Source organism: Zophobas morio, unplaced genomic scaffold, assembly GCF_036711695.1.
Source record: "Zophobas morio isolate AGI-343-1 ecotype UQ-CSIRO unplaced genomic scaffold, CSIRO_AGI_Zmor_V1 ptg000023l, whole genome shotgun sequence".
Taxonomy (NCBI): Eukaryota; Metazoa; Arthropoda; class Insecta; order Coleoptera; family Tenebrionidae; genus Zophobas; species Zophobas morio.
This window is the reverse complement of record NW_026972128.1, coordinates 10,194,980-10,217,592: the sequence shown is the minus strand read 5'-3', so window position 1 is coordinate 10,217,592 and position 22,613 is coordinate 10,194,980. Positions and strand designations below refer to the sequence as shown.

The window sequence follows — 22,613 nt, the reverse complement described above, 5'->3', positions numbered from 1 at the left end:
TATGTATATAGTGTAACGCAATATATTTTAATGATTAAATAAAAATAGTTTTACCTCTGGTTCAACATACGCATAGCCTATTTAAAAAAGGTAAATCTGTACAATATTATTTCTCATCTAAAGATACCCTGTATATAGATTGACTAGTATTTTCGCCATATTTTTCTTACTATGAGTTGTAATTAATGTTGGATTATTCGTATGCCCCTATGTCAATTTTGTAAAGTCGGCGCCTATGCCGGATCCTCTCGACTTCCAAAAGGGATTAGAAGAATCTATCTGCTTTCTAGACTCCTGAGAATTGCTCGGAGGAACGGTACTGCCAACAGGCGACACCGAAATCCGCAAACGTGTGCCGAATACATCCATCACTTAGTGTAAATGTGTCAAACTCCGAATTTTGCCTTAACTTTGAATGAGCTAGGAAGAGTGAGGGAGCGAATAAAACATTACATGTTCAATAATGCACATTGTTCTTTGTGTAATCATGAGTCTTCAATCATTGATTGGAAGAAGTCGGATTGATTTCTCGAGAGCAAAATAATAAGACGCTTGCAGTTGGTTAATTCCGTTGGGCTAACGAAGCAAGATATAATCAAATTTAAGCCCGAAAATGTACACACACATGTACAAAGCTCATGTTAACTGAGTTATTTAGCATCTGTAATGAATAAGATGAGTTGAGCATGCAAATTACAACAAACAGGCGAGCACAAAAATAAAAACAGAAAAACACGCTTTCCTACCTTGTTTTTCACAAACGAATACCATTATAAATCAGTGGCTTTTAAAATTCCGAGCAGGGATTTTTTTCATAGATGTTGTCGTCAATGGGGAGTGAGTGGATTTTTAACGAGTTTGGTTGATCAAAAAAGAGACCGTAATAAAAAACGTATAATCATTTATTAACAATTATTACTGTTCTATTACACTCATTCTTACAACTGCTGTAATGCTGGAATACAAAGTTTAATAGAAAAACACTTTCAAATTAAATTACCGCAAATATATAAAAATAGAGCCGTCACGTAATTTAGATTAATTTTTGTTTTCTGTTCATGGAGTTTGTATTCACGATATCTCTGCGAGCAATGCGTCCGGTATTATGACAGCATTATTTTTATAAATTTTTACATTTAAAAAGATCAAACAACATCTCCTTTCAAACAGAAACACACTGAATTCGATGTAATTTCTAAAGCTACAGAATTTACCAAATTATGCCATTTAATATTTATTTAGGTAGTAATAGGTATATTGTGGTTTGATTGTTATAATGGTATTTACAGCTTTCATCTAATAATTACAATTCATTACAACAAAAAAAAACTGGATCCATATAATCCTCAAACTACAGCACTTTAAAATATCGTGATTAAAACTGATCCTGTTTCAGAAATAAAAATTTGTGATTATTGTGTTCGATAAGTTTGTTTACCACCGGTGTTGATTTCATAGTGTAAAAACTAATTATCTGGTAGAAGTAAACACAGTCATTAATGTAATTGCAGTCTAAAATATTGTTTGTAAAGTAAGTGATGAATTTTCTGAGTGGTAATTCTTAATTAAATTACTTTCGCTGTAGTTTATGGATTTGTGTGTTTCATCATGACGACATTGTCGTCAAATGCGATCTTCATTAACTTTAAAAAATCCGCTAATTAAAAAATTGCATGCTATATAAGAACTAATAACGAATAGAAACTCAAGTGATTACTACGAAGTTATAAGAAAACATTTTGACACAATTTTCCAAAAATTTATGAAAATGTAGATGATATTAAAATTTGGTTTTAAGAAAATACTCACATATTAAAATACAGCGTGTTTACGTAATCACCGCAAATATTTTTTACCACCATGAACTCTTTGAAAGTGACTGTCACAAGTTAATTTTTTAAAGCTTAGAAAATATTTTTAATAATTGCTATGATCAAAACAAGCCATGTAATCAAAACCACATACTTCAAATTCGTCATTTTAATAATTGCTATGACAAAAACAAGCCATATAATCAAAAACACAGATCTCAATTTCGTCATTAATTTTATGCACAAAACATCCAATCGATTGTTTTTGTAGTTCAGATTTTTACTCGTAGGTAATACAATTTGAAATAACATAGGGTACATTTTCCAAACAATTAACCTGAGTTATCTTCCACGTTGATACATAATTTTCTAGATATCATCAGCATAAAACATCTCCGTGGGTTAAACAGGGTTAAGATTTAAATAACAGCGTACATAAATTGTTTTAGATATCATAAACGCCAAGCGGTAAAAAGGGGTGGATTATAACTTTATTTAACAGGAGTAACAGTTTCAAAGCTATGATAATAATAAAGTTAAAGTGGACTAAACAATCACATAGCTGTAGTAAGAGGCGTTTATTATGCTTCGTACTTGCCGAGAGTGACAGGATACGTTAGTTATACGGCAACTTGAATTTCGTTGTCATCAAACTTTGTTTATATTAATAAGCCGGTGTTGTAGTTTAGTTCCTCAGGTTTCAAGTTATCACAGTTTAGAGTTATGGGCCATTATTATTTGACAATTGTAGAGAACGGAAGGAACCGTGCAGTTTGTAAGGAAATACCCAGCTTACGCAACTTTGTTCTACATAGCAGTTTTTATGAAATACTTGAAACTATCACTTGAAAAAGTCATCAAGTTGACATTGATTTTTTATCAACATTGTGACGTATGTCTACAATAAACCTAAAATTTAATCGATGCCAGCTGACAACTCAGAAATACCAATTATGAGTAACAGTATGGATTAATAAAACACATGCGTTTTCGCCACCTTTTCTTTTATCAAAAAAGCAACGCCAACTTGATGACTTTTTCAACTGAACATCCGTTACTTTTAAAGATGTGTTTCACACGTCACTTAGGCTCTTTTTATATTATTTGTGCCAACGGACTCAAATCAACGATTTACATGAACGATTGTCAGGTTAATTAAGATCGATTGAATACTTCCACATATTTTTAAGACAGTCGTCGCATCTGTTGTAAACTGTTATTATTAAACATTGCTCCAAAACTTAACAATGAGCTCAAACTGAAAGAGGGAGAATTTTTCCTTATCGTGAATTAATCACATTCGGGAAATCTTTATTTAGTCTGCGCTGTCGCAAAATCTGTGAGTATTTAAATTGATTACCTCCGGATGTAGCGAGTCAATGAAAATCGCATTTTACACGAACTATGTCACATTTTCATTAAACGCAGATTTATCATTCTGTGGAAAACTTTGTCTGTACGATCTTCAAGGTAAACAGAAAACGAGAAGTGTGATCTTGATCCTACGTCTACCTAAAATATAAATTTTCACGTTGTCGGTTATTCTATATAATATTTACATATAACGACCATAAATTTTCAGAACTTCATAATACAAAATTTGTTTTTCCCCTTATGTTGCAAGTGTGAATATTCAGTATGGATTTCACGTCATATACAGCACGTGTAAATAAACGTAAACAAGTTCGTACAGTTATTACAAAAAGAATATTCACACCTGCTTTTCGAAGTACGTTCGGGAAACCGTCGTTTGGAGTCAATTTCCTGAAAGTACCTACCCACACTAAAAGAAAATAATTTAATTAAAGTAAACGCAATTTTGAGCAATTCAGGTGTACGACAGGATTAATAGCAGATGTAAAAGAAAAAAAATACATTTGTACAAAAAATAGTTCAATTAATTTATATACTTATCAAACAGAAATTTTAAATTTTGCTATAATTACACTACAGTTATTGCGCCGCATATTACATATACGTAGTTAAAATGTTACGGTAATCACACTGATTTGGCATTATCATACACAACTAAATGTCTCGCATACTTTGGGCCAGTTCTTTTTTATTATCTAAATCGATCACACATCAGTCTCCACACTTCAACCCTCTGTAGTTTATCACGGTTTATTTTAAACACTATCACTTTTTAAAATCATTTTACAAGTCTCTCGATATTGTGTTTATTGTAACTTTCTTAACCAAGCGTGTAGGTGAACAAAGTATAACAAAATTACCATGAAGACGTTGGTGATGTGGATCTGGCCGGTTCCGCTGCTGAAAAAAATTCCTGCAACAATAATACAAGCCATGATTGAATTCAGATCTATGGGAGGGAAGAAATCGTTACATTAGAGGAATATATTAGAAATGTTAATTTTTGATTCCCCTAGCGGGAAAGTTATTACAACGAAGGTTTTCGATATCGACAGTGAGTCTGCATGTTTTGAGGTTCACCGAGTTTATACATTTATGTTAATTTTTGAACATGATTTTCCTTTGCTATTTTTCTATTATGTTTTCATTATGACAATATAATTGGTGCGTAGTATAAGAAGTAATAAAATTTGCTTTACTTTTTTTTTTGAACAGTTAAGTATTGGAATACTGCTTAATTTGAATAACTTTCATTGCTACTTTAACACTGTGAATCTGTTTCAAAGATTTCGGAATCACTATCGTAACAAGATCGGTACGGAATATAAAAAAAAACATGAATATTAACCACGTAGGCATGAGACTCTTTGTAAGAAAGAACGGTTTCAATTCCACGATCGATTTCAGTGTTGGATTATACGTTTCATGAAAAATATGTTTTCGGGTCCACATTGGCAATAGAATTTACAAAAGTTAAAAATCAAACACGCTAGTTCGGAAAATGCAACGAAGTATATAACTGCAAATGGTAAGTGTACGTATAATTATTTATTTTTTATTACTCCTATTATTGTAACGATTGTAAATTGTCGACCAAGACAATTTGTTACACAGTTTTAATGTTTCTTAACAAAAAAAAAGTTTGAAAATTGTAATATCGTTGCCTGAGAACTTGTTTGATCCACAGACCGGAGCGCGCTCAGGCCAATGTCGACTTTAAGCCTTCAGTATTTCTGCGGGAAATAGTTATTATTTATATTCTTTTATTACAAACATAATATCACATCTCACATGTTTCAGTCGATTTTTTTAATTATCGTGTTTGATATTAACAAAACGTCCTAAATTAGCAATACTGGTGGAACCGTAATCATGTATTAGATTTTCTTCAGGAAAGTGTAGTTATTTTTATGTTTCAGAGGAATCGTGTTCTATTTTCTATTCATTCTTACATATTTTTAGTCACAATTTTGGTGGTTATTTATTTTCCATACTTTCTCATTTATTCGATTTTTCGACTCTCGACTTTCGACTCCTCGATTTCTCGATCTTTCGATTTTTGAATTATCCGATTTTTCTATTTTCCAATTTTTGAAATTTTCGAGTTTTGATTTCTCGATTTGTTGATTTTTAAGCTTTTTTTCGACTGTTTTTGATTTCGATTTGTCAATTTTTCAACTTTTCGATATTTTACTTTTTCAATTTTTAAAATTCTAGATTTTTCAGTTTATCGAGTTTTCAGTTCTTCTATATTTTAATTTTTCAATTTTCCGGTGTTTTAAATTTTCCGTTTTTCAATTTTTTGAGATTTCGATTTATCGAGATTCGGATGTTTCAATGTTTTGATTGTTCAATCTCTCGATTTATCAATTTTTCTATTTTTAACTTTTCGATTTTTCGATTTTGGCCTATTTCGTTTTTTCAATTTTTCGATTTTTCGAATTCTCGACTTTTCGACTCCTCGATTTCTCGATCTTCTGATTTTTCGATTTCTCACTGTCTCAGTTTATGAATTTTTCGATGTTCCGATTTTTCGATTTGTCGGTTTTTCGATTTTTTACTTTTCGGGTTGTGGATTTTTCCATGTTTCCATTTTTGAATTATCCCATCTTTCAATTTCCCAATTTTTTTAATTTTCGAGTTTCGATTCCTCGATTTGTTGATTATTCAGTTTTTCGATTTTGAAATTTTAGCTTTTCTAATTTTTATTTTTTTGACTTTTTCATGTTCGGATTTCTTCATTTTTCAATTTTACCAAATTTAAATTTTTTGATGTTTTAAATTTTCGATTTTTCGATTTTTCAGTTCTACAATTTTTTTTTTCTCAAATTTTGACGTTTCTGAATTTTCAGTTTTCCTATTTCTCAATTAATAATTTTTTTATTTTTCCATTTCTCGACTTTCATCTTTCAGTTTTTCAGTTCTTTAATTTTTCGATTTTTAGACTTTTCGATTTCTCAATTTTTCAATTTTTTAATTTCCCAATTTTTTTATATTTCTTTCAATTTTGTGACTTCAATGTTTTCGAAATTTCAGTTTTGGGATTTTTTACTATTTTGACTTTTCGAATTTTGGGCTCATGGATTTTTTGATTTCTCGAGTTTTTACTTTTTGGATTTTTAATTTTTCGTTTTTTAAACTTTAGATTTTTCAATTTTTCGGCTGTTTTATACTTCGATATTTCAATTTTTCAATTTATCGATAGTTTAACATTTCAATTTTTAAAATTTTAGGCTTTTCGATTTTTCCAGTTTTCAGAGCTTCTATATTTCCATTTTTCAGTTTTCGGAATTTTTAAATTAGCGATTTTCCAATTTTTCGATGTTCCCAAATATAAATAGGCCAAAATCGAAAAAACGAAAAGTTAAAAATGGAAAAATTGATATTCTCGAAACATTAGAATCTTGTTAAATCGAGATCTCAAAAAATTGGAAAATCGAAAATTTAAAAATTCGGAAAATTGAAAAATTAAAATATACAGCGTGTTATTGAAAGGTGCGTACAAAATAAAATCGGTAATTGGTCTCGAAGTATGGATGTTAAAAGTTAAAAAAGTTCAGGTAAAAATGTTCTCCTTTTAGAGATAAAAATTATTAAAATTTATTGTTACTTATTCCATATTCGTTGGACGCCTCTGATAAAAAGATTATCTCTCGTTTCTATAGCATCATTTAGTCTTGACAAAAGTTTTATTGTTACAGTTGCTAGGATTTACCAAAATAAATTAATTTTACCTATTAGTAGCGTCTAAAAAGGTTGGACAAGGGTTAATTTTCCCCTTATAATTTTGATAACGCAAAATAGGGTTTTCAGACTTCTTAGACTTCGCGAAGAACTGTGAATTTTGTTGTACGTACCTTTCAATAACACCCTGTAGAAGAACTGAAAACGCGAGAATTCGAAAAATCTAGAATGTTAAAAATTGAAAAATTAAAATATCGTAAAGTTAAAAAATTGGGGAGTGGAAATATAAAACAATCGAAAAATTGAAGTTTAAAAAACGAAAACTCGAAAAATCCAGAAGCCAAAAATCGAAAAGTCGAAGAATCGCAATATTGAAAAATCCCAAAACGGAAATAAATATTAAACATTGAGACATTAAAAAATTGGAAAATTGAGAAATCGAAACACCAAAAAAGCAAAGTCGAAAATGTGAAAAATCGAAACTTTGAGAAGTCGGGAAATGGGAAAATCAAAATCAGATTAATTGAGAAATCGAAAAACTGAAAATTTAGCAACGTCAAAATTTGAAAAATTGAAAAATCGAAATATTTAGAAATGTTAAAATAGAAAAGGATAAAAACTTAGAAATCGTATCATTGAAACATCGGAAAATTGAGAAATTGAAAAGTAAAAAAATCGAGAAATCGTAAATTTGAAGAATGGAAAAATTGAAAAAGCCCAAAATTGAAATATTGAAAAATTGAGACATCTACAGTTGAAAAATCGACAAATCGAAAAGCTGAAAAACCTCTTTTAGCTTATTTAGAAACCACAAGTTCAGTACAATGCTGCTTTTTAACATTTAACATTTATTCGACAAAATTGTAAGACGACATCATCAATTCCTGGGGGCATCAACGGAAAATTTTGACCAACGATTTAACATGCTTCCAATAACTATAAATTGGGAATTGTTCATTTTTTTTCGAAAAATCTTGACGTCTAAGGTAAAAACTCAACACGGATTCATAAACCATAAACGGAGGATATAAAATTTAAATTACATCTACTATTGTAGTGATTACGTCATTTCATTGTTGGTGACAAATTTTGGTGAGCGTTTTATCATTTGATAATACAATTTGGAATGAGAATTTTGTCATTTGGGAACATTATGCATTAAATCGTTAAGATGTTCAAGAAGTGTATTCACTTATTCGTTGTAAAGTCCGACCAGATGGTCGAAATGGATTAGTTCTTCGTAGTGAATGTGTCAGATCAGCTCTAACGAAAGTCGGCTTAGAGTCTATATTGGCCTGAATGCGTTCTGGTCTGTCGATCAAACAAGTCCTCAGGCGACGATATGTAATCGTCATTATTTGTAAATTATTTGTTTGGGATTTGCAACAAATAAACATGTGAAGGAGTTTTCTCTTTCTGAAAGTTGTGCTCAGTTGATAAACAAACAAACAAACGAACTATTAGCTATTAGTATTTTTTAGTGTGTTTGTATTGGAAAACTAAATGTTACGTGAAATGTTTAACTTGTAACAATATTATGTTACACATCGAATATTAAATATGTTTGCTTTAGATGTTCTTTCAAACTGTGTAAATTTGAATTTGGAATAGATCCTCTAGTCATAGTTTAAACACAAACAGTTTTCGTCTGAAAAAATGAACTGAAATTATTTTCTCCCTCTAATTAACAAGTTTACAAGAATTATTTATTTTAACTGTTTCTCTATTATTAGAGTCCGCGTAGGGAAACGTTATAATATTATTATTGTGGCTTTTAGTTGCATTTTAAGAACATCATATTGTTACGAAAACCTAACAACTGAATTTTTATTGTAAAATCCGCCCTAGTGAGCATCCAGTGGATTGTTTGTGCTTCACGAGCGAAGGAAGTTCTTTCCAAATAAGTCTGGACGAATTTGCTGGTCAACGTTATCGATTTGTGTACCAACCTTCGTTGCTCTGTGTTGTTGGTATCATAATGAGGGCAAGCTGGGGAGCGTCGTCGTGAAGTTCCGACTCTTGTGTTCTCCGGTACAACGTAAACATCGTGGCCAAACACCGTATTTTCATTTTACCGTTTTTGAAGAGCTCTAGACTTGCGTTGATGGATATCATGGAACGGACAGTTTCCAGCCCCGGCAAAGCATCGTAGCGTTCAACCGAATTGTGAATGTCGATGCCGTGCTTTGGATGCACCTGGAAAGAGATAATGGAAAATAATTAGAATCCTTTTTGGTGAAAAGTTGGTCCGCGTCGAAATTAAAAAATTAGTCTGCATAATGTGTAGCAGTTTTCGTTTCTCCGCATGAATAATTTAGAATGCGTATTTAAAATTCAGAGATGTTGAAAAGTCAAATTATAAGCGTAAGATATGAACCTACTTAAAAGTTCACAATTTCATTACATAGAGTAGTAACTCATCCACTGTCTGGAATATTTCAGGAAACTTTTTAATTATACATGTTTTAATTGAAGCTGAATCACGAATAAGCTCTTTGAGATATGTTTGCGAGATATTCGCTTGTGTAATCATTTTTTTAATTAGATGATTTAGAAACGAACCTTTTCACGATGAAAATTCGGTGTGAAATCCAAGTCTGGTCATATCAAAAATGTATTTCAATATGCTGGAAAGCACGTATCTGGCTTCAAAGGTACGATCCAGACACTGTTGTACGCGGTAAATTCAATTTAGTATCGAAGCATAAGCTCTTAGATCTTCATATCAAGGAGGATTACTTGAATCAATTTCATTTTCACTTTCTGAACTGAAACCCTGAATGTCTAAATTCCACAATCGTACGAATTATTTGGTTTTTCGATATTCTTATGGAAAACCACGTTTTGATGGCTTTTCCGCATTTTATCCAATTACATTATATCTTTAACCGCAATTTTACTGCAGCAGTATAAAAGTAAGTTACGTACGTAAATGAGGTAATGAAGTGGATGAATTTTGTATTTCCTAATTTTCTAGAGTTTAACTACCAATCTTTTAACTGGCGTAAAACAAATTATCACTCGGATGCCTTCGGTCTATTATTTTGTTATTCCATGGTCCTGTAGTAAGTATAAAAAATTAACTGCTGATTTTTTTTCTACATGGTGAATATTTGTTAAAATTACTGGCACCTCCCTTCAAACTGTTTTAAAATCTATATTTGAGAAATTGAATTGACAAATATATTTGGTTTTTTGAATTTCAGAGCTATGAATAAGTAAAAACACGATATCTCATGTTGCATCCTGTATCGCCGAGCTTTTGACAACATGGAGGGAAGTTAAAATAGCAAAAAATATTAAGATCACTCTTTTTTCTCCAAGTAAATCATAAATATAGTTTCAATGGAGTGCCTTTGACAGGAATATCGAATGCCTGACATAATATCAACGGGTGGTCATGTTGATAATATCCTGCTCGTAAGACAACCAGAGCTGTTAATTGATAGTCACCCTCATCAGACGTAATCTAGACATGTCCACAGGCGGCGACACTACATTCCACCACCAAGATGGATGTTCCTTCGAATAGGCAGGGTAGGACTTACGTCGTCTCCAGATGCTAACGCATGCCTTTTGTGTTGCGTCCGTCTTTCCTGAATGCACTCAGTTTCAATTAACTCGAGACTAATTTCGGAGAAGGATTGTTAATGGGAAACGTTCTTGTTGTCCTTTTTGACTATTAATTATTTTGTTTAGATAGCGCTTGAGTTTACGACTAACTAAATCCTTTGAAGCAAATAGTTATAGTAATGCTAGTATTTTCAATGCGGACGATAAAATATTGATTTCGACGTTCGAAGAACAGGATAAATGTAATGCTATTTAGAAGGAATTTAATTATTGGGGATTTTTAAATTTGTAATATTTGAGGCAACTAGTTTCTGTTTGTTCGAAATGTTGTTGTATTTGTTTCTGTATTCAAAATGGAGTATTCGTATCGAACGGTTGCAGTTTATAATTATATTTGGAATAAGTAGGTATGTTATTTAAGATGCATTCCTTTTTTAATACAATTTTTTAGGTTATGTACTCGCCTTCGAAATTAAATTAAAGGCTAATGTGGCTGCACAGAAGTTGTCGTTGTAAATATTTTATGGACCATAAGTTAAAATATTTTGAACTAGCTGATTTGAGTAAAAGCGTAAAAAAGGTAAAGTCGTTGTAATGTGTTTACTTTTACTACTCCATGTTTTCAAAGTGAATTTAATTAAAGCCATCCACTATGCAGATTGCAATAGTGTATTAAATATACAGGAATCCAATTACAAACTTTTGACATAAGCCGTTTGACGAGGAACAAACCTTTTTTAGTCGGGCTTCAGTTACGATGTCATCATTTTTCTAAACTGTAACTCAGGTTTTCGTTGCACATTTTTAAGAAACAAAAATCTCATTCAGCATTTACATTCTAGGAATTCCCATAAAAATGAGAATTTGGTGTCATTCACTGCTAACAAATATAACATATTGTTACGTTTGACCGGCGAATAATTAATCGGGCGACTAAGTGCTCATTCACAATGGGCATAAGGATGTCATGAGAATTAATGCGTAAGAATTTATGTTTAGTGCTCTATGCTTCTATTCGTTCACAATGAGCATAATGCTTATGACATCCTTATGCTTTATGCCTATTGTCAATAAGCACCAACTATTGCAACGATTATGTACAGAAATTATTCCGGCGAATTTCACTGGACGCTTTTGACTGACTCCACTAGGTGAATGAATAATGGTTCCCAACGGTGTCCTCTATTTAAACCCATACTTCCCCGATCGAGATCTTTCTCGAGTATGCATCGCGACTGCGCTTCGAGACGTCCCTGGACGCCGCTTCGAGACTTCCGGTAACCGGCTCCAGACTTGTCTTTATGCGCCCGCCGCTCGGCCGTTGATGAGTCACCGTTCATCGACGCACATATTAGAAAAACTCATAGGCGTCGCACCGGGGCCGTTATGGGTTTATTTCGTAACAATATAAATCAGAGAAAAATAGGTACTCTAATCATAAATTGATTTTTTAATTTCTAATTGGGAAAACGAGTAAATTTTCATAGATTATATAAAATTTTTTAGTTTTGGAACGTTAAAAAACGGTTAATAACAACATGAATAGCGGGTAAAAAGGATTAAAAATTAAATTTTCGAGTTGCCAGTAAAACACTAGACTTTTCTTCATAAGAACTTTTTTTCCAATCAATGGAAAGTTCCATTTTAGAATTAATATTATCAATGTTTATATACTGAACTTCGTGGCGCATTTATCCAAATTTTACCAAATTTCTGTCGATATTTGAAAAAGTTAACGTTCGCGGCTTACGTGACCAACTATTTTAATATTTATTTAATTATATATTAACTGCGATCAAATTTCATCAAATATCACATATTTATGGTAAAAAATTACACTTTTCTGATTCTACATAAACAATATTTATTGGTTAAGTTCTTTAAATGATTTGTATCTGCTCATAGTAAATATTTTCGACTTCCTTGTTTAAGTTTTTGATTATTTGTTATTCAAGTATGTAGCATTATTTTCTATTTTAAATTAACATTTCCAAAATCAGAAAAAGTTGCTCCTGTTTTCTTAACGAACTTGTGTTCAAAGAAATTCGTGAGGTATATATTTTTATTTGGAGTCTGCATACGTGTTTCGACCTGACCTAATACATTTTCAGGTCATCATCAGGCTAAAATAACATATTGTTACTAAAAAGGATGTTACCTGTGGGTGTTTATGTAACTATGTACATAGATGTAAACAAAATAAAATTGCAACATTGAACGTAAAAATTACGCTTTAAAAATAACCTAAGCAAGGAAATAAAAAATGCGTATTCGTCGTAGCTAAACTGACGACTGTTGTATGATCATATATGTTTGGAAGTACCTGAAAATTTAAAAATGAAGATAATATAATGAAAAATCGACCAGTTTTGACTGTGTGAAAATACAATCGTTTAAAAAGTATGTCTCATTTAGAATGATATACAAATTAGTGCATGGAAATATCACTGTTACACTTTATATAAAAGCACGTTTGTAAAAGAAAAACGAAAAGTACGAGTAAAGTAATTAGCTTATTGCACTTAAAAACTCAACATGTGTTTTATTCATTGCACATAATCTCATTAAACAACTCAGCTTTATTAGCATTACTTGATCTATTTCGTTTGTTTGTCGAAACTGAAACAAACATTTCATTATAGATTAGATTTCTTGTTAAGGTACGGACATGCTCCGGGTAAACCTTAGAAAAGTACGTTCTTTTTGCGGGGCAAGCTTTAATTAAAAACTAAGCTCTAATTAAAATCATTGATACGCCAGTCTGCAAATACCTCCTGAACTTCTTCTAGACTTCTTGTATGTACATGTGCTGCACAATATATAATGTTTTTGTTTGAAAATTTATTTCGCTTAGAATTTGTTAAATAAACTGAAGTGTGTGAAATTTCTGTTCACGAAGAGCTGTTATACGGGAATACAGGGTCGTTGAAAGGTATGGAAACAGTTGAATATCACAAGAACCGTTTGTTGAATGTTTTTGAAATTTGGGCTGTCCCTATGAACACTCAAGTTCTATTTTATACACTTTTTTCAAATTTTATACTTTATTTGTTTTTGAGATGCAGGTCTAACTTGATTTTTTATTAAATAGTGCTAGTAGTCAAATGTTCCATTTTTAAATCGTGCATTTTTTTCTTAATCAGAAATGTAACGCATGCATTATTTTATTTTTCCCAACACGGTAAAATAAATTGTCAAAATAAAAATACTGAAAATTATAAAATCGTAGCTAGTCTTGACAGTACTATCACCTGTCATAATCCTGGCGTAGGATACTTTATTAAAAAATTATACTAGTGCCCAATCATCTGAAATAAAGGTCCCAGCGTAACAGATTTAAATACTGATTCCAAATAATTTACAAAATATTCTAGAGATCACAATACTCCGATTTAATGATTGTAAATAGTGAATACATTGTTATTAAAGCTTTTTGACAAATTTCAATAAAAAATTACATCATTGAAAAAAGATCAAAGAGTGGTTATATTCTGTAACCGCTTGTAAACAAGAATAGCTGGCCAAATACTGTGATTTAATTAATTCAAGGAACATCGTTAGAAGTTCACACTACAGATGTAATCAACACATTTGTTCGAACTGGCAGTGTTAACAAACGGAAGTTTTCTGAGAGACCTTCAGTTTCGGAGGAAGTTGTTGATGATTTGAGACGACTTGGACAGAATCCACAAATTACTTTGACAAGATTTCCTCAGCAGTCAGGAGTTCCTGTTGCAACATGAAATTGAACAATGGGTATTGACAAAAGGATTACAGAACATTTTTGAAATGAAAAAGAGAGTGAACATGTGCCTTGAACAAAATGGTGAACAATTCGGCATTTTCTCTGGTGTTTAACCGCAATAAATTTATTTATTTTTATTGTAATGAATTAGTTTTATTTTTAATAAGATATGAAGCACCAGTTATATAAATGCGTGTGGTCTTTGTCATGCGTCCTTGGACATTTAAGTAGTAAAGTTCAAATCTGAGAGGTGGCACGTATACATGACCTACTTCGACTCTATAATGATTTATAGAAACCCTGTATTTATCAGACGTTTTAAAATTCCGTTAATGAAGAACTAGCCTACGATGTGACGACCAATAATGCCGCACCAAACATTAATTTTTTAGGGGTACTGTTTATGAACCTCCTCCACCCAGTGTGGATTTGTATTGGCCCAGTATCTACAATTATGGCGAACAAGTTCATTCAGAGAAAAAGACTCGTCAGAAAATAATAATTGGTTTATGAAGTTGTCATCCTGATCTAGTCTGCCTTCCATTATTCCTCATTATTTCTGCGGTCAAAGTCATCCTCACTCAATTCTTGTAGTAAATGAATTTTGTATGGATGATATTTTTCTCGTTTAAGTATTTTTCGAACTGAGCTTCTACTCATATTGTGCTTTAATGCTAATTGATGTACTGAAATTTTTGGATTTTCAGTTACATCAAACCTAACATTAAAAGAGTTCTCGTCACTTGTAACGTTTTTTGGTCTTCGGGTTCTTTGACGATTTCTAACATTACCAGTTTCGTTAAATTTGTGCAATGTTTTTGAAACCGTCGACCTATACACTTGTTCTCGATGGGGATGAGTTTAATTAAAAAGTGCTGCTACTTCAGAATTGCTTAGACGTCTGTCGCCATAGTCTACCATCATCAAGATTTCTGTTCGTTCAGTTTCTGTTAATGGTGCCATTTTAGTGTTTTACTGAAATATTTTTAAAGCTGAATGTAGAAGTTTGCTTTTCCGTCATTCATTTTATTTTCCGTTGTAGTTAAAAAAGTGTATGCGTATGTTAAGTTCTGAAATCAGAAAAAAATCTTCTGTTCCAAAATTGACGATTTGACTAGAGGTGTTATTTAAAAAAATGAAGTTAGCTCTGCATTTCGAAAACAAATGAAGTTTAAAGTTTAGAGAAATTACAGGAAATAGAGCTTGAGTATTTTAAAGTATAGCCCAAATTTCAAGAAGATTCAACTAACTGTTCCCGAGATATTCAACTGCTTCCATACTTTTCAGCAACCCTGTATATTATGAATAATTATCTATATAGAACTTAATGATTTTATAGCATTGCAACCCACTTCTACCCCAAAATTGGTACAAAAATCTGACGCGTTTTGACAACGTGGTTAGCGACATTAAAACGTCAAAAAAAATTACAAAAAATAAGAGTAATATATTTCTACTCTTATTATTATTCAGTTTAATGGAGCGTGGGAAGAGTGGAAAGTTGTGTATATTATATGTAGTTACATAATTACTTTTAATTCTGAAACTAGGAATAAAATCTTACTCCTTTAAATTCTTCATGACGCTAGACATTGGGTGCAGGTATTCTCTGTTAGATTTGGCGGTTTCAAAGTCTACTTTATTCTAGTGAGAAGCATCGATCTGGAGGATTCTATCTATTTTACAACAGACCAATTATATCTTCTGTGGCTCGCAGAAATATACATATAATAATAGGGATTAATTTGTACGATTAATGAGTAATTTTAAAATTAAATTCGTAATAATATTGTGCAGTTTTCCAGTTCAAAATTGTTTTTAAACGATATAAAGCTCTATAACTCATATTTGACTTGCATCCAGTCATTTACAGCCCCTTATTAAGCTATTTAGTTTGTAGTAGACAAATCCTTTAACGATAATACTGCATATTTAGTATAAAGCAATTACCCTTACTAATAATGTTTGCACTAGATTATACCGAAATTAGCAGCCTCAATTAATAGTCCCACTATAAAGCTCGCCGCTTGAAAATTATTTGGAGTCTGTTCTATTTTCACAAATACCAGTTAGAGTAGCAACAATGACTGATAAAGTTTTAAGACTATATGCTTTTTCCATCTTTAAAAATACGATTAATTAAAAGCGAGGGACCGTCATTTCAGCTGATTGTGTTTTGAAAAAATTAATCGAAACACTTGTCCCCCACGTAACCCTTTTATTGGACGTATGAATGTTACATAAACATAATTCTAAGTTCAAATAAGGGAATTAAAAACAATATAAACAAAACTCAATTAGTATGGACCAACATTCGAACGCAAAATAACAAGGTTGAGTGGCCGCGTTGCAATCACCCGATCACGTAACCGACTGCCACCACCACCCCCACAATTCAAACAATTGTCGAGAGTGTCAGTGTCTGATTGTTTGTTGTTTGACAAATAACAACGCATCAAATTGTAGAAATTCCACGCATACATGCAATCAAGTTAGCAAGTTAGCAGTCGACCTTGTTAGAGCGAACTTGCGAAGTGGTGGGGAGATTCTGCCTTTAGGTTGGCAATACTATGGCTAATTATTATGGCCACAGTAATTGGACTGTAATTCGGGTGGTGAGCTAAGGCCACGTCCATTTTGACGCATCATATCTCACGCTAATTAATTAGAAGCTGCTTATGAAACTATATCGTTTAATTCGGATTTGCGACGTGAGTTTGTCGTTTGGACTAAATTGTTTACAAATATGAGAATTTACTGGGAAACTTAACAACAAGCAAAAAATATTGGTAGCATATAAAACGAACTGCACCCGCTCTTTCCGCGCCATAAAATGCTTTATTTCGTTAGACTTTAAAGTTTGACTTATGCACTTTTCCATTGACTTTTATGCATTTTCGATGACACTAAAACATTTCTAAATGATAAAATCAATAATGGTTTTATTCTCCAAACCTGCAGTCACGCTGACATAACCGACTACGGAAAAATTTATCGTTTTATTTGGCGACAAAAGCTGTAAAGGCGAAATGGCTCAACTTGAAAAAATTGGCTTGGTAAGGTAAAGAGCGTGTATTAGTTGGAGAAATTACCCATTTTTCATACGACTGCATAATTTTTAAAAACTTGATTTTATGAGACGTACTTCAGGAGTACGGTCTGCGTAATTTTCTAGGTACACTCTAATATATCTACCAGAGTTTAGAAAATACTATAAGAAAAATTGTTTATTCTAGACCACCTTGCATACTATGGATATCACTTGGTTGTTTCGTCCTATTACTGAAAATGTCAAAATATTTTTTAAATTGTACTTTTGTAAATTTGAGTGGATCTGCAATCACACCTTTAACTGTACTTGCGAACGTGTCTTATTAAAAACTAATGAAATAATTTGTTTTAAAGATTATCTCACGACATACCAGCGAAATGATGACCGCGACCATATAGTATGAACACTGATCCCTACCAAAAAACTGATAATGAGATATCAAAAAATGCAACTTGAAAAATTATAAAATTTGATTTTGCGATTTTCTGACATAACCTCTGTAAAGAAAAAAAATCTTGATGGCTACGGCAAGAATTCAACGCGGATTCATAAATCACACATACCGGATTTTTTACAAAATTTAAACCACATTTATTCGGCAAAATTGTAAATGACGTCATCACTTAATGTGGAGACATAAACGGATACATTTTGATTAACGATTTACCATGCTTCAGATAACCTGTAAAATGTTATAAAATTTTGATTTTTATTTGATCTAATAGGAGTAAAAACTCAACACGGATTCATGAAGCATGAAGCTATTGTAAATTTTAGCTACGACGTCATCCCATTGTTGCTGGGGATGATTGTATAAATTTTGGTTACCGTTTTACCACCTACGCAATATTCCTAACATACATATAGAATTGATGGCAATTGATGCAGTAGTTTTCGAGATTATCTGTTTAATAAAAATTGACACAGACGGACAGACAGATGGAGACACGAGACCTACTTTTTCGTACTCTAGGAATCGTGAAACGTCGGAAAAACATGAAAGCAGTTATTCGTCTGATGGACCCTATTACAATACTTCCTTCGGTTACGCTCGGGAAATAAAAATAGTTTATAGTCATTTAGACTCAAGCGCCAATAAATCTAGTTTCTCGAAAAATGAAAAAACCTGATTCTGGAAATTTTATTTTTTGTTATAAAAACATATATCTATATCCTCAATTCAAAAATCGTTTTGTGTTAGCAGAATTTGGAGAAAGGGAGATACACCATTTTTGAATAGACCGACCAATAAAAATAATTAAATCATTATGTGTTTAAACATTTTATGTAAACAATTCTAAAAAATAAAAATTTATTCCCACTTATTACTAAAGCAAAGCAACGTTACATCTCGAAGCGCATTTTTTAACACACATTTATTGCAGATTTCGTTTTGTATCTCTTCATTTGGGGTAGAGCTACCTCTTCTGGATAAACTTTTTCTTGAATGGAATGTTCTAGAAATTTCTCGATACTACGGTTTTCACTTATTCTAGAATTTTATACAAAACTCCTGTATTTAGTCTTAAAAGAGGACTGATTCTTCTAGAATTGTCTTTACACATCCTCAACACCTTCTTATAGACGAAGTTAGTGAGTTTCAGTTAGAGTTGTAAGATCGGTGTTATAGAACTAACATCGAAGTTCAAAATTTCTGTCTGAACTTCTAGAATGTCAACTGAAGGTCCTGAAAGCTCAAGAATTACCAGAAAATTTCCAATTTATCAGGGTAACGTTCTAGAACTGTACAAAGTTTCGTTAATTTTTGTACTACAACCAAAATTCATCTTTTTGGTAATCGAGTCCGCCGACCCTCTACTCTTACGTTTTCTCGACCTTTCATGACTCCTAAAGTACCAAGAAATAAGTTTCCCATTTCCTTCTGTCTGTCCGTTTGTCTGTTTGTCTGTCTTCTGTCTGTGTATATGTTTGTTTGTCCGTCTGTCTGTCCGTCTGTCTGTCTGTCCGTCTGCGTCCCTATTTTTATAAGACAGATAATCTCCGAAAGTACTGGGTCGATTGTTGTCAAATTTTGTATTTATATTAGGAATATCATGTAGATGATAAAACGCTAACCAAAATTTGTCTAATCATCCCCACCAATAATACGATGACGTCACTTCAAAATTGTACATAGTAAATGGGTTTTAAATTGTATGAAACATAGTCCTACACAATGTAGTTTATGATTCCGTATTGAGTTTTTAAGTACGCTCAATAGTAATCAAACTTATAAAAATAGATGTACACATTTTTTTGAACTGTAGATATTATTTACTTTATCACAAAAGTCTAGATATTTGAATTTTACAATACACAAAATTATTGCGATGTCGCAATGCCAGTGAATTCCACGCTACGCCACTGATTTGGTGGAATTGGTGTGATACGAGTACTCTGAATATGCAGCCTAGATGTAGAACCGATTTGTGTGTGTATCTAGCTAAATGTAATGTTTGGGAACTGATGTATATTTGGAATCAGAAAGTTTAGTAATGGAGCAAATCGGTTCGGTTCGGCGATAGGAGTGCAAACGTAATTTTAGTAGCGGGCATATCACTTAGATTCTGTCGTAATACCCCATCATTTATTGAATATCCATCCTGATAGATGACTTGAATACGGGCTGTCACGTCCAAAAAGGCGTTTAACGACATTGTAGACCTCTGTTGGGTACAGATAAGACTTACAGAACTTGACAAGGCTTACGGCTTGTCGAAATGTCAATTCAAATCCTCACTCCAATCGTTCATTATACACTCTCTTCCAAAATTTCCGTGTACCAAACGAAATTATGGACAAATTGCTGAGACGATTAGCCAATTTTAGGGAATTAAATTTATCTAATGGAGGTGCGCGGTGCCGACGTTTCTTTACGAGCATAAGAAACAAGTTTAATTGTCGGAAATTTCGTTGTTGAGAGAAAAAATTAATTATTCTTGTGCTAAATCCAAGTGGAGAGTGACCAAGTTGGGGAAAATTATTACCGACTCTAATGCATTCGTAATCTAATTTTAAGAGACGGACGTCCGTTTGCCCATCGGCGGCCAACGATTCAAACTAAAATAATTGTTTGATTAAATTCTCGTTAACTCGCTAATTAAATGGTGTTTTGCTAATATCCAAAAAGTTTTCTTTTTAAGTATTGATGCTCGATGAAAAATTTATGCAATAAATATTTATACGCCGGTGTGCTTAGTAAGCTTGTTTTTAATTTTTTAAAATTAATCCTAAAGTCATTATATTAAAGCCGGAAACTTTTACATTCTTGTTTACTTAAAAAAAAACAAAACGTAAAACCAAAAAAATAACACCGCTGTAGTAGAATTTTATCTATGACCTAGACAGACAACAGTATTTCTGCTTTATGATGCAATATATCTAAAAGTGTTTCGAAGTACTCGATTTAAAGCATAAATTTTCCACAACTGAACGCGGCAAACAACGGAATTAAATTTCAAAAATAAATCACTGAAATAGTCGTGAATAAATACCACTTATCAGAAAAAATATATTAAAAGTTCAAACTATGCATCCGTTCAGGATAACTGATTGTTTCAGACAAAACTACACAATTTGTCTTGGAAGCAAATGTTTCTTTGTTTATAATTTTCAAGTTCTGAATTCTAACAATAGTACACCCACAAAAGATGATTTGACCCATTTAAATGCTTTGTTAAGATTGCTCGATCTTTTAAATTAAAAATAACGATAATAACAAAAGTTCATTATTTTGCACCGGCATAAGAAGCTAAAATATTACAAGACGACTATAATTATTTGCTAATTATTAACGATTGACACTTGCATCAGCAGCAAGTGCTGCAGTTTCTAAGTTAATTTAACTTGATAATTGCTTTTGTTAATAGTGAACTAGAATAACACGGAATTTAAAAAAGTTAAATTTTGCAAAATCTCAGCGAAATCGCTAATTACTCAAAGGAAACAAAACAACAAGGAATTAGAACTGCAAAAACTTCGACAAAGGCGCAGTCATGAGAGAAATAGTTAATTAATATAATTATTACAATGAATGGATTTACTGAATGTCGCTTAAATAATCGAGTAAAATGATTTCCAGACTTCATTGTATCCATACTGCTACACGTTTTTGGAAAATTATTACAAAAAGTTACTTACTATTAATTTTAATTTTGAATGCCTGCTTACTTCTGGAAAACCAACAAGTTCTGGAAATAAAGATGCTTGTGTATACATTGTTATCAAGTAAACAATAGTTGATGAGGATATTTGAGGAATGAACAGCTCTAATTAATTTTCGTGTCAGTCATAATTCCATTCTGTGCCGTGGGTGTGGCGTTTACAAACTTTGATTTTAATAATTAGAATTTATTGTTTCTTAATTAGCCTAAAGCAAGATCATATGTAACTATAAATTATTTTCTTAATTACTTACAAACTATAAACTGTAGTGCTTCTGCTAAGTACGAAGAAGCATAGAAACCTTCAGAAATAGTTTTTCCAACCAGCTATTGAAGTGCTACGAATCACCTCTCCTAGATTTCAGCAACTGCACACTCTCTATTTAATTACAAGAATCAATAGAAAATATTTCTTAACTAAAGTCTAAATCCTCAACTATAATAGTTTTCGTTTTTGTCGTTTTTACTAGTTCATTTCACTTTTTGAAAGCAGCGAATTGCAGTGAAATTCTTTTAAGCTTTACCTACATGTTTATAATGTACTTTACACACATTTAGCAGCGCAAATTCCGATTAATTAAATTTATCTGGAGACAAGAGACTAGACTAACAAAACGTGTAGTCTTAGCTTGGCATAATATATTGCGGATTGTGCAAATTTAATTTAAGTAGTACAAATATTGGCACAGAAATTTAAGCACTTGGAATCTCTTTAAATTATTCAAGTTTTCCCTTGATGTGTCCTCGTTCTCATCCTAGTCTTGACCGGCAATTTTAAACGAAGTAAAGCGAAATAGGAAATTGCCACTTTACGTGAGCATAAACGCCGGCTGCGTTCTCTCTTACTATAAAATATGCAAAATCCAGGCAGAAATAATTTACTTTATGGCGTTACAGCATTCACTATTTGCTCTACGTTTAAGATTTGGACCACGATACAGTTGTGTTTTTTTAGTCGGGAGTCTGCATAGACGCAGTTTTTTGCAGTCGTAGAAAATTGTTTCAGAATCATGTTTCTATAGATTATTCAAGAAAGTGTTGAGGTGTCCCTAAAAGTGTGTACAAAAGGTGTACAAAAGTGTCAGATTTTATCAATTATTTGAAAAGAGTGTATATAATTTTCTCGCAGATTTGTGAGGTATAAATCTCATGGAATTAACTGTTACGTGGAGAAAATTACATTGTGCGACCGTCGGTCGTTAGGTAAACTT

At 32.1% G+C, this 22,613-nt stretch overlaps 1 protein-coding gene across 2 annotated transcripts in view; it reads right to left on the bottom strand.

Annotated features, from left to right (window-relative positions):
• Nucleotides 1-1,710: 1,710 nt before the first annotated feature.
• The window catches only part of LOC135134741 (uncharacterized), a 384,863-nt gene continuing 363,960 nt past the window's right edge, over nucleotides 1,711-22,613 (bottom strand). For both annotated transcript variants that reach the window (XM_064063549.1, XM_064063550.1), the window contains exons 6-7: nucleotides 8,819-9,065; nucleotides 1,711-4,098 (exon numbers count right to left, since the gene is read on the bottom strand). In XM_064063549.1, coding sequence (XP_063919619.1) covers nucleotides 3,992-4,098; nucleotides 8,819-9,065 — 354 coding nt within the window. In that variant the 3' untranslated portion in view covers nucleotides 1,711-3,991. The remainder of the gene's footprint in view (nucleotides 4,099-8,818; nucleotides 9,066-22,613) is intronic.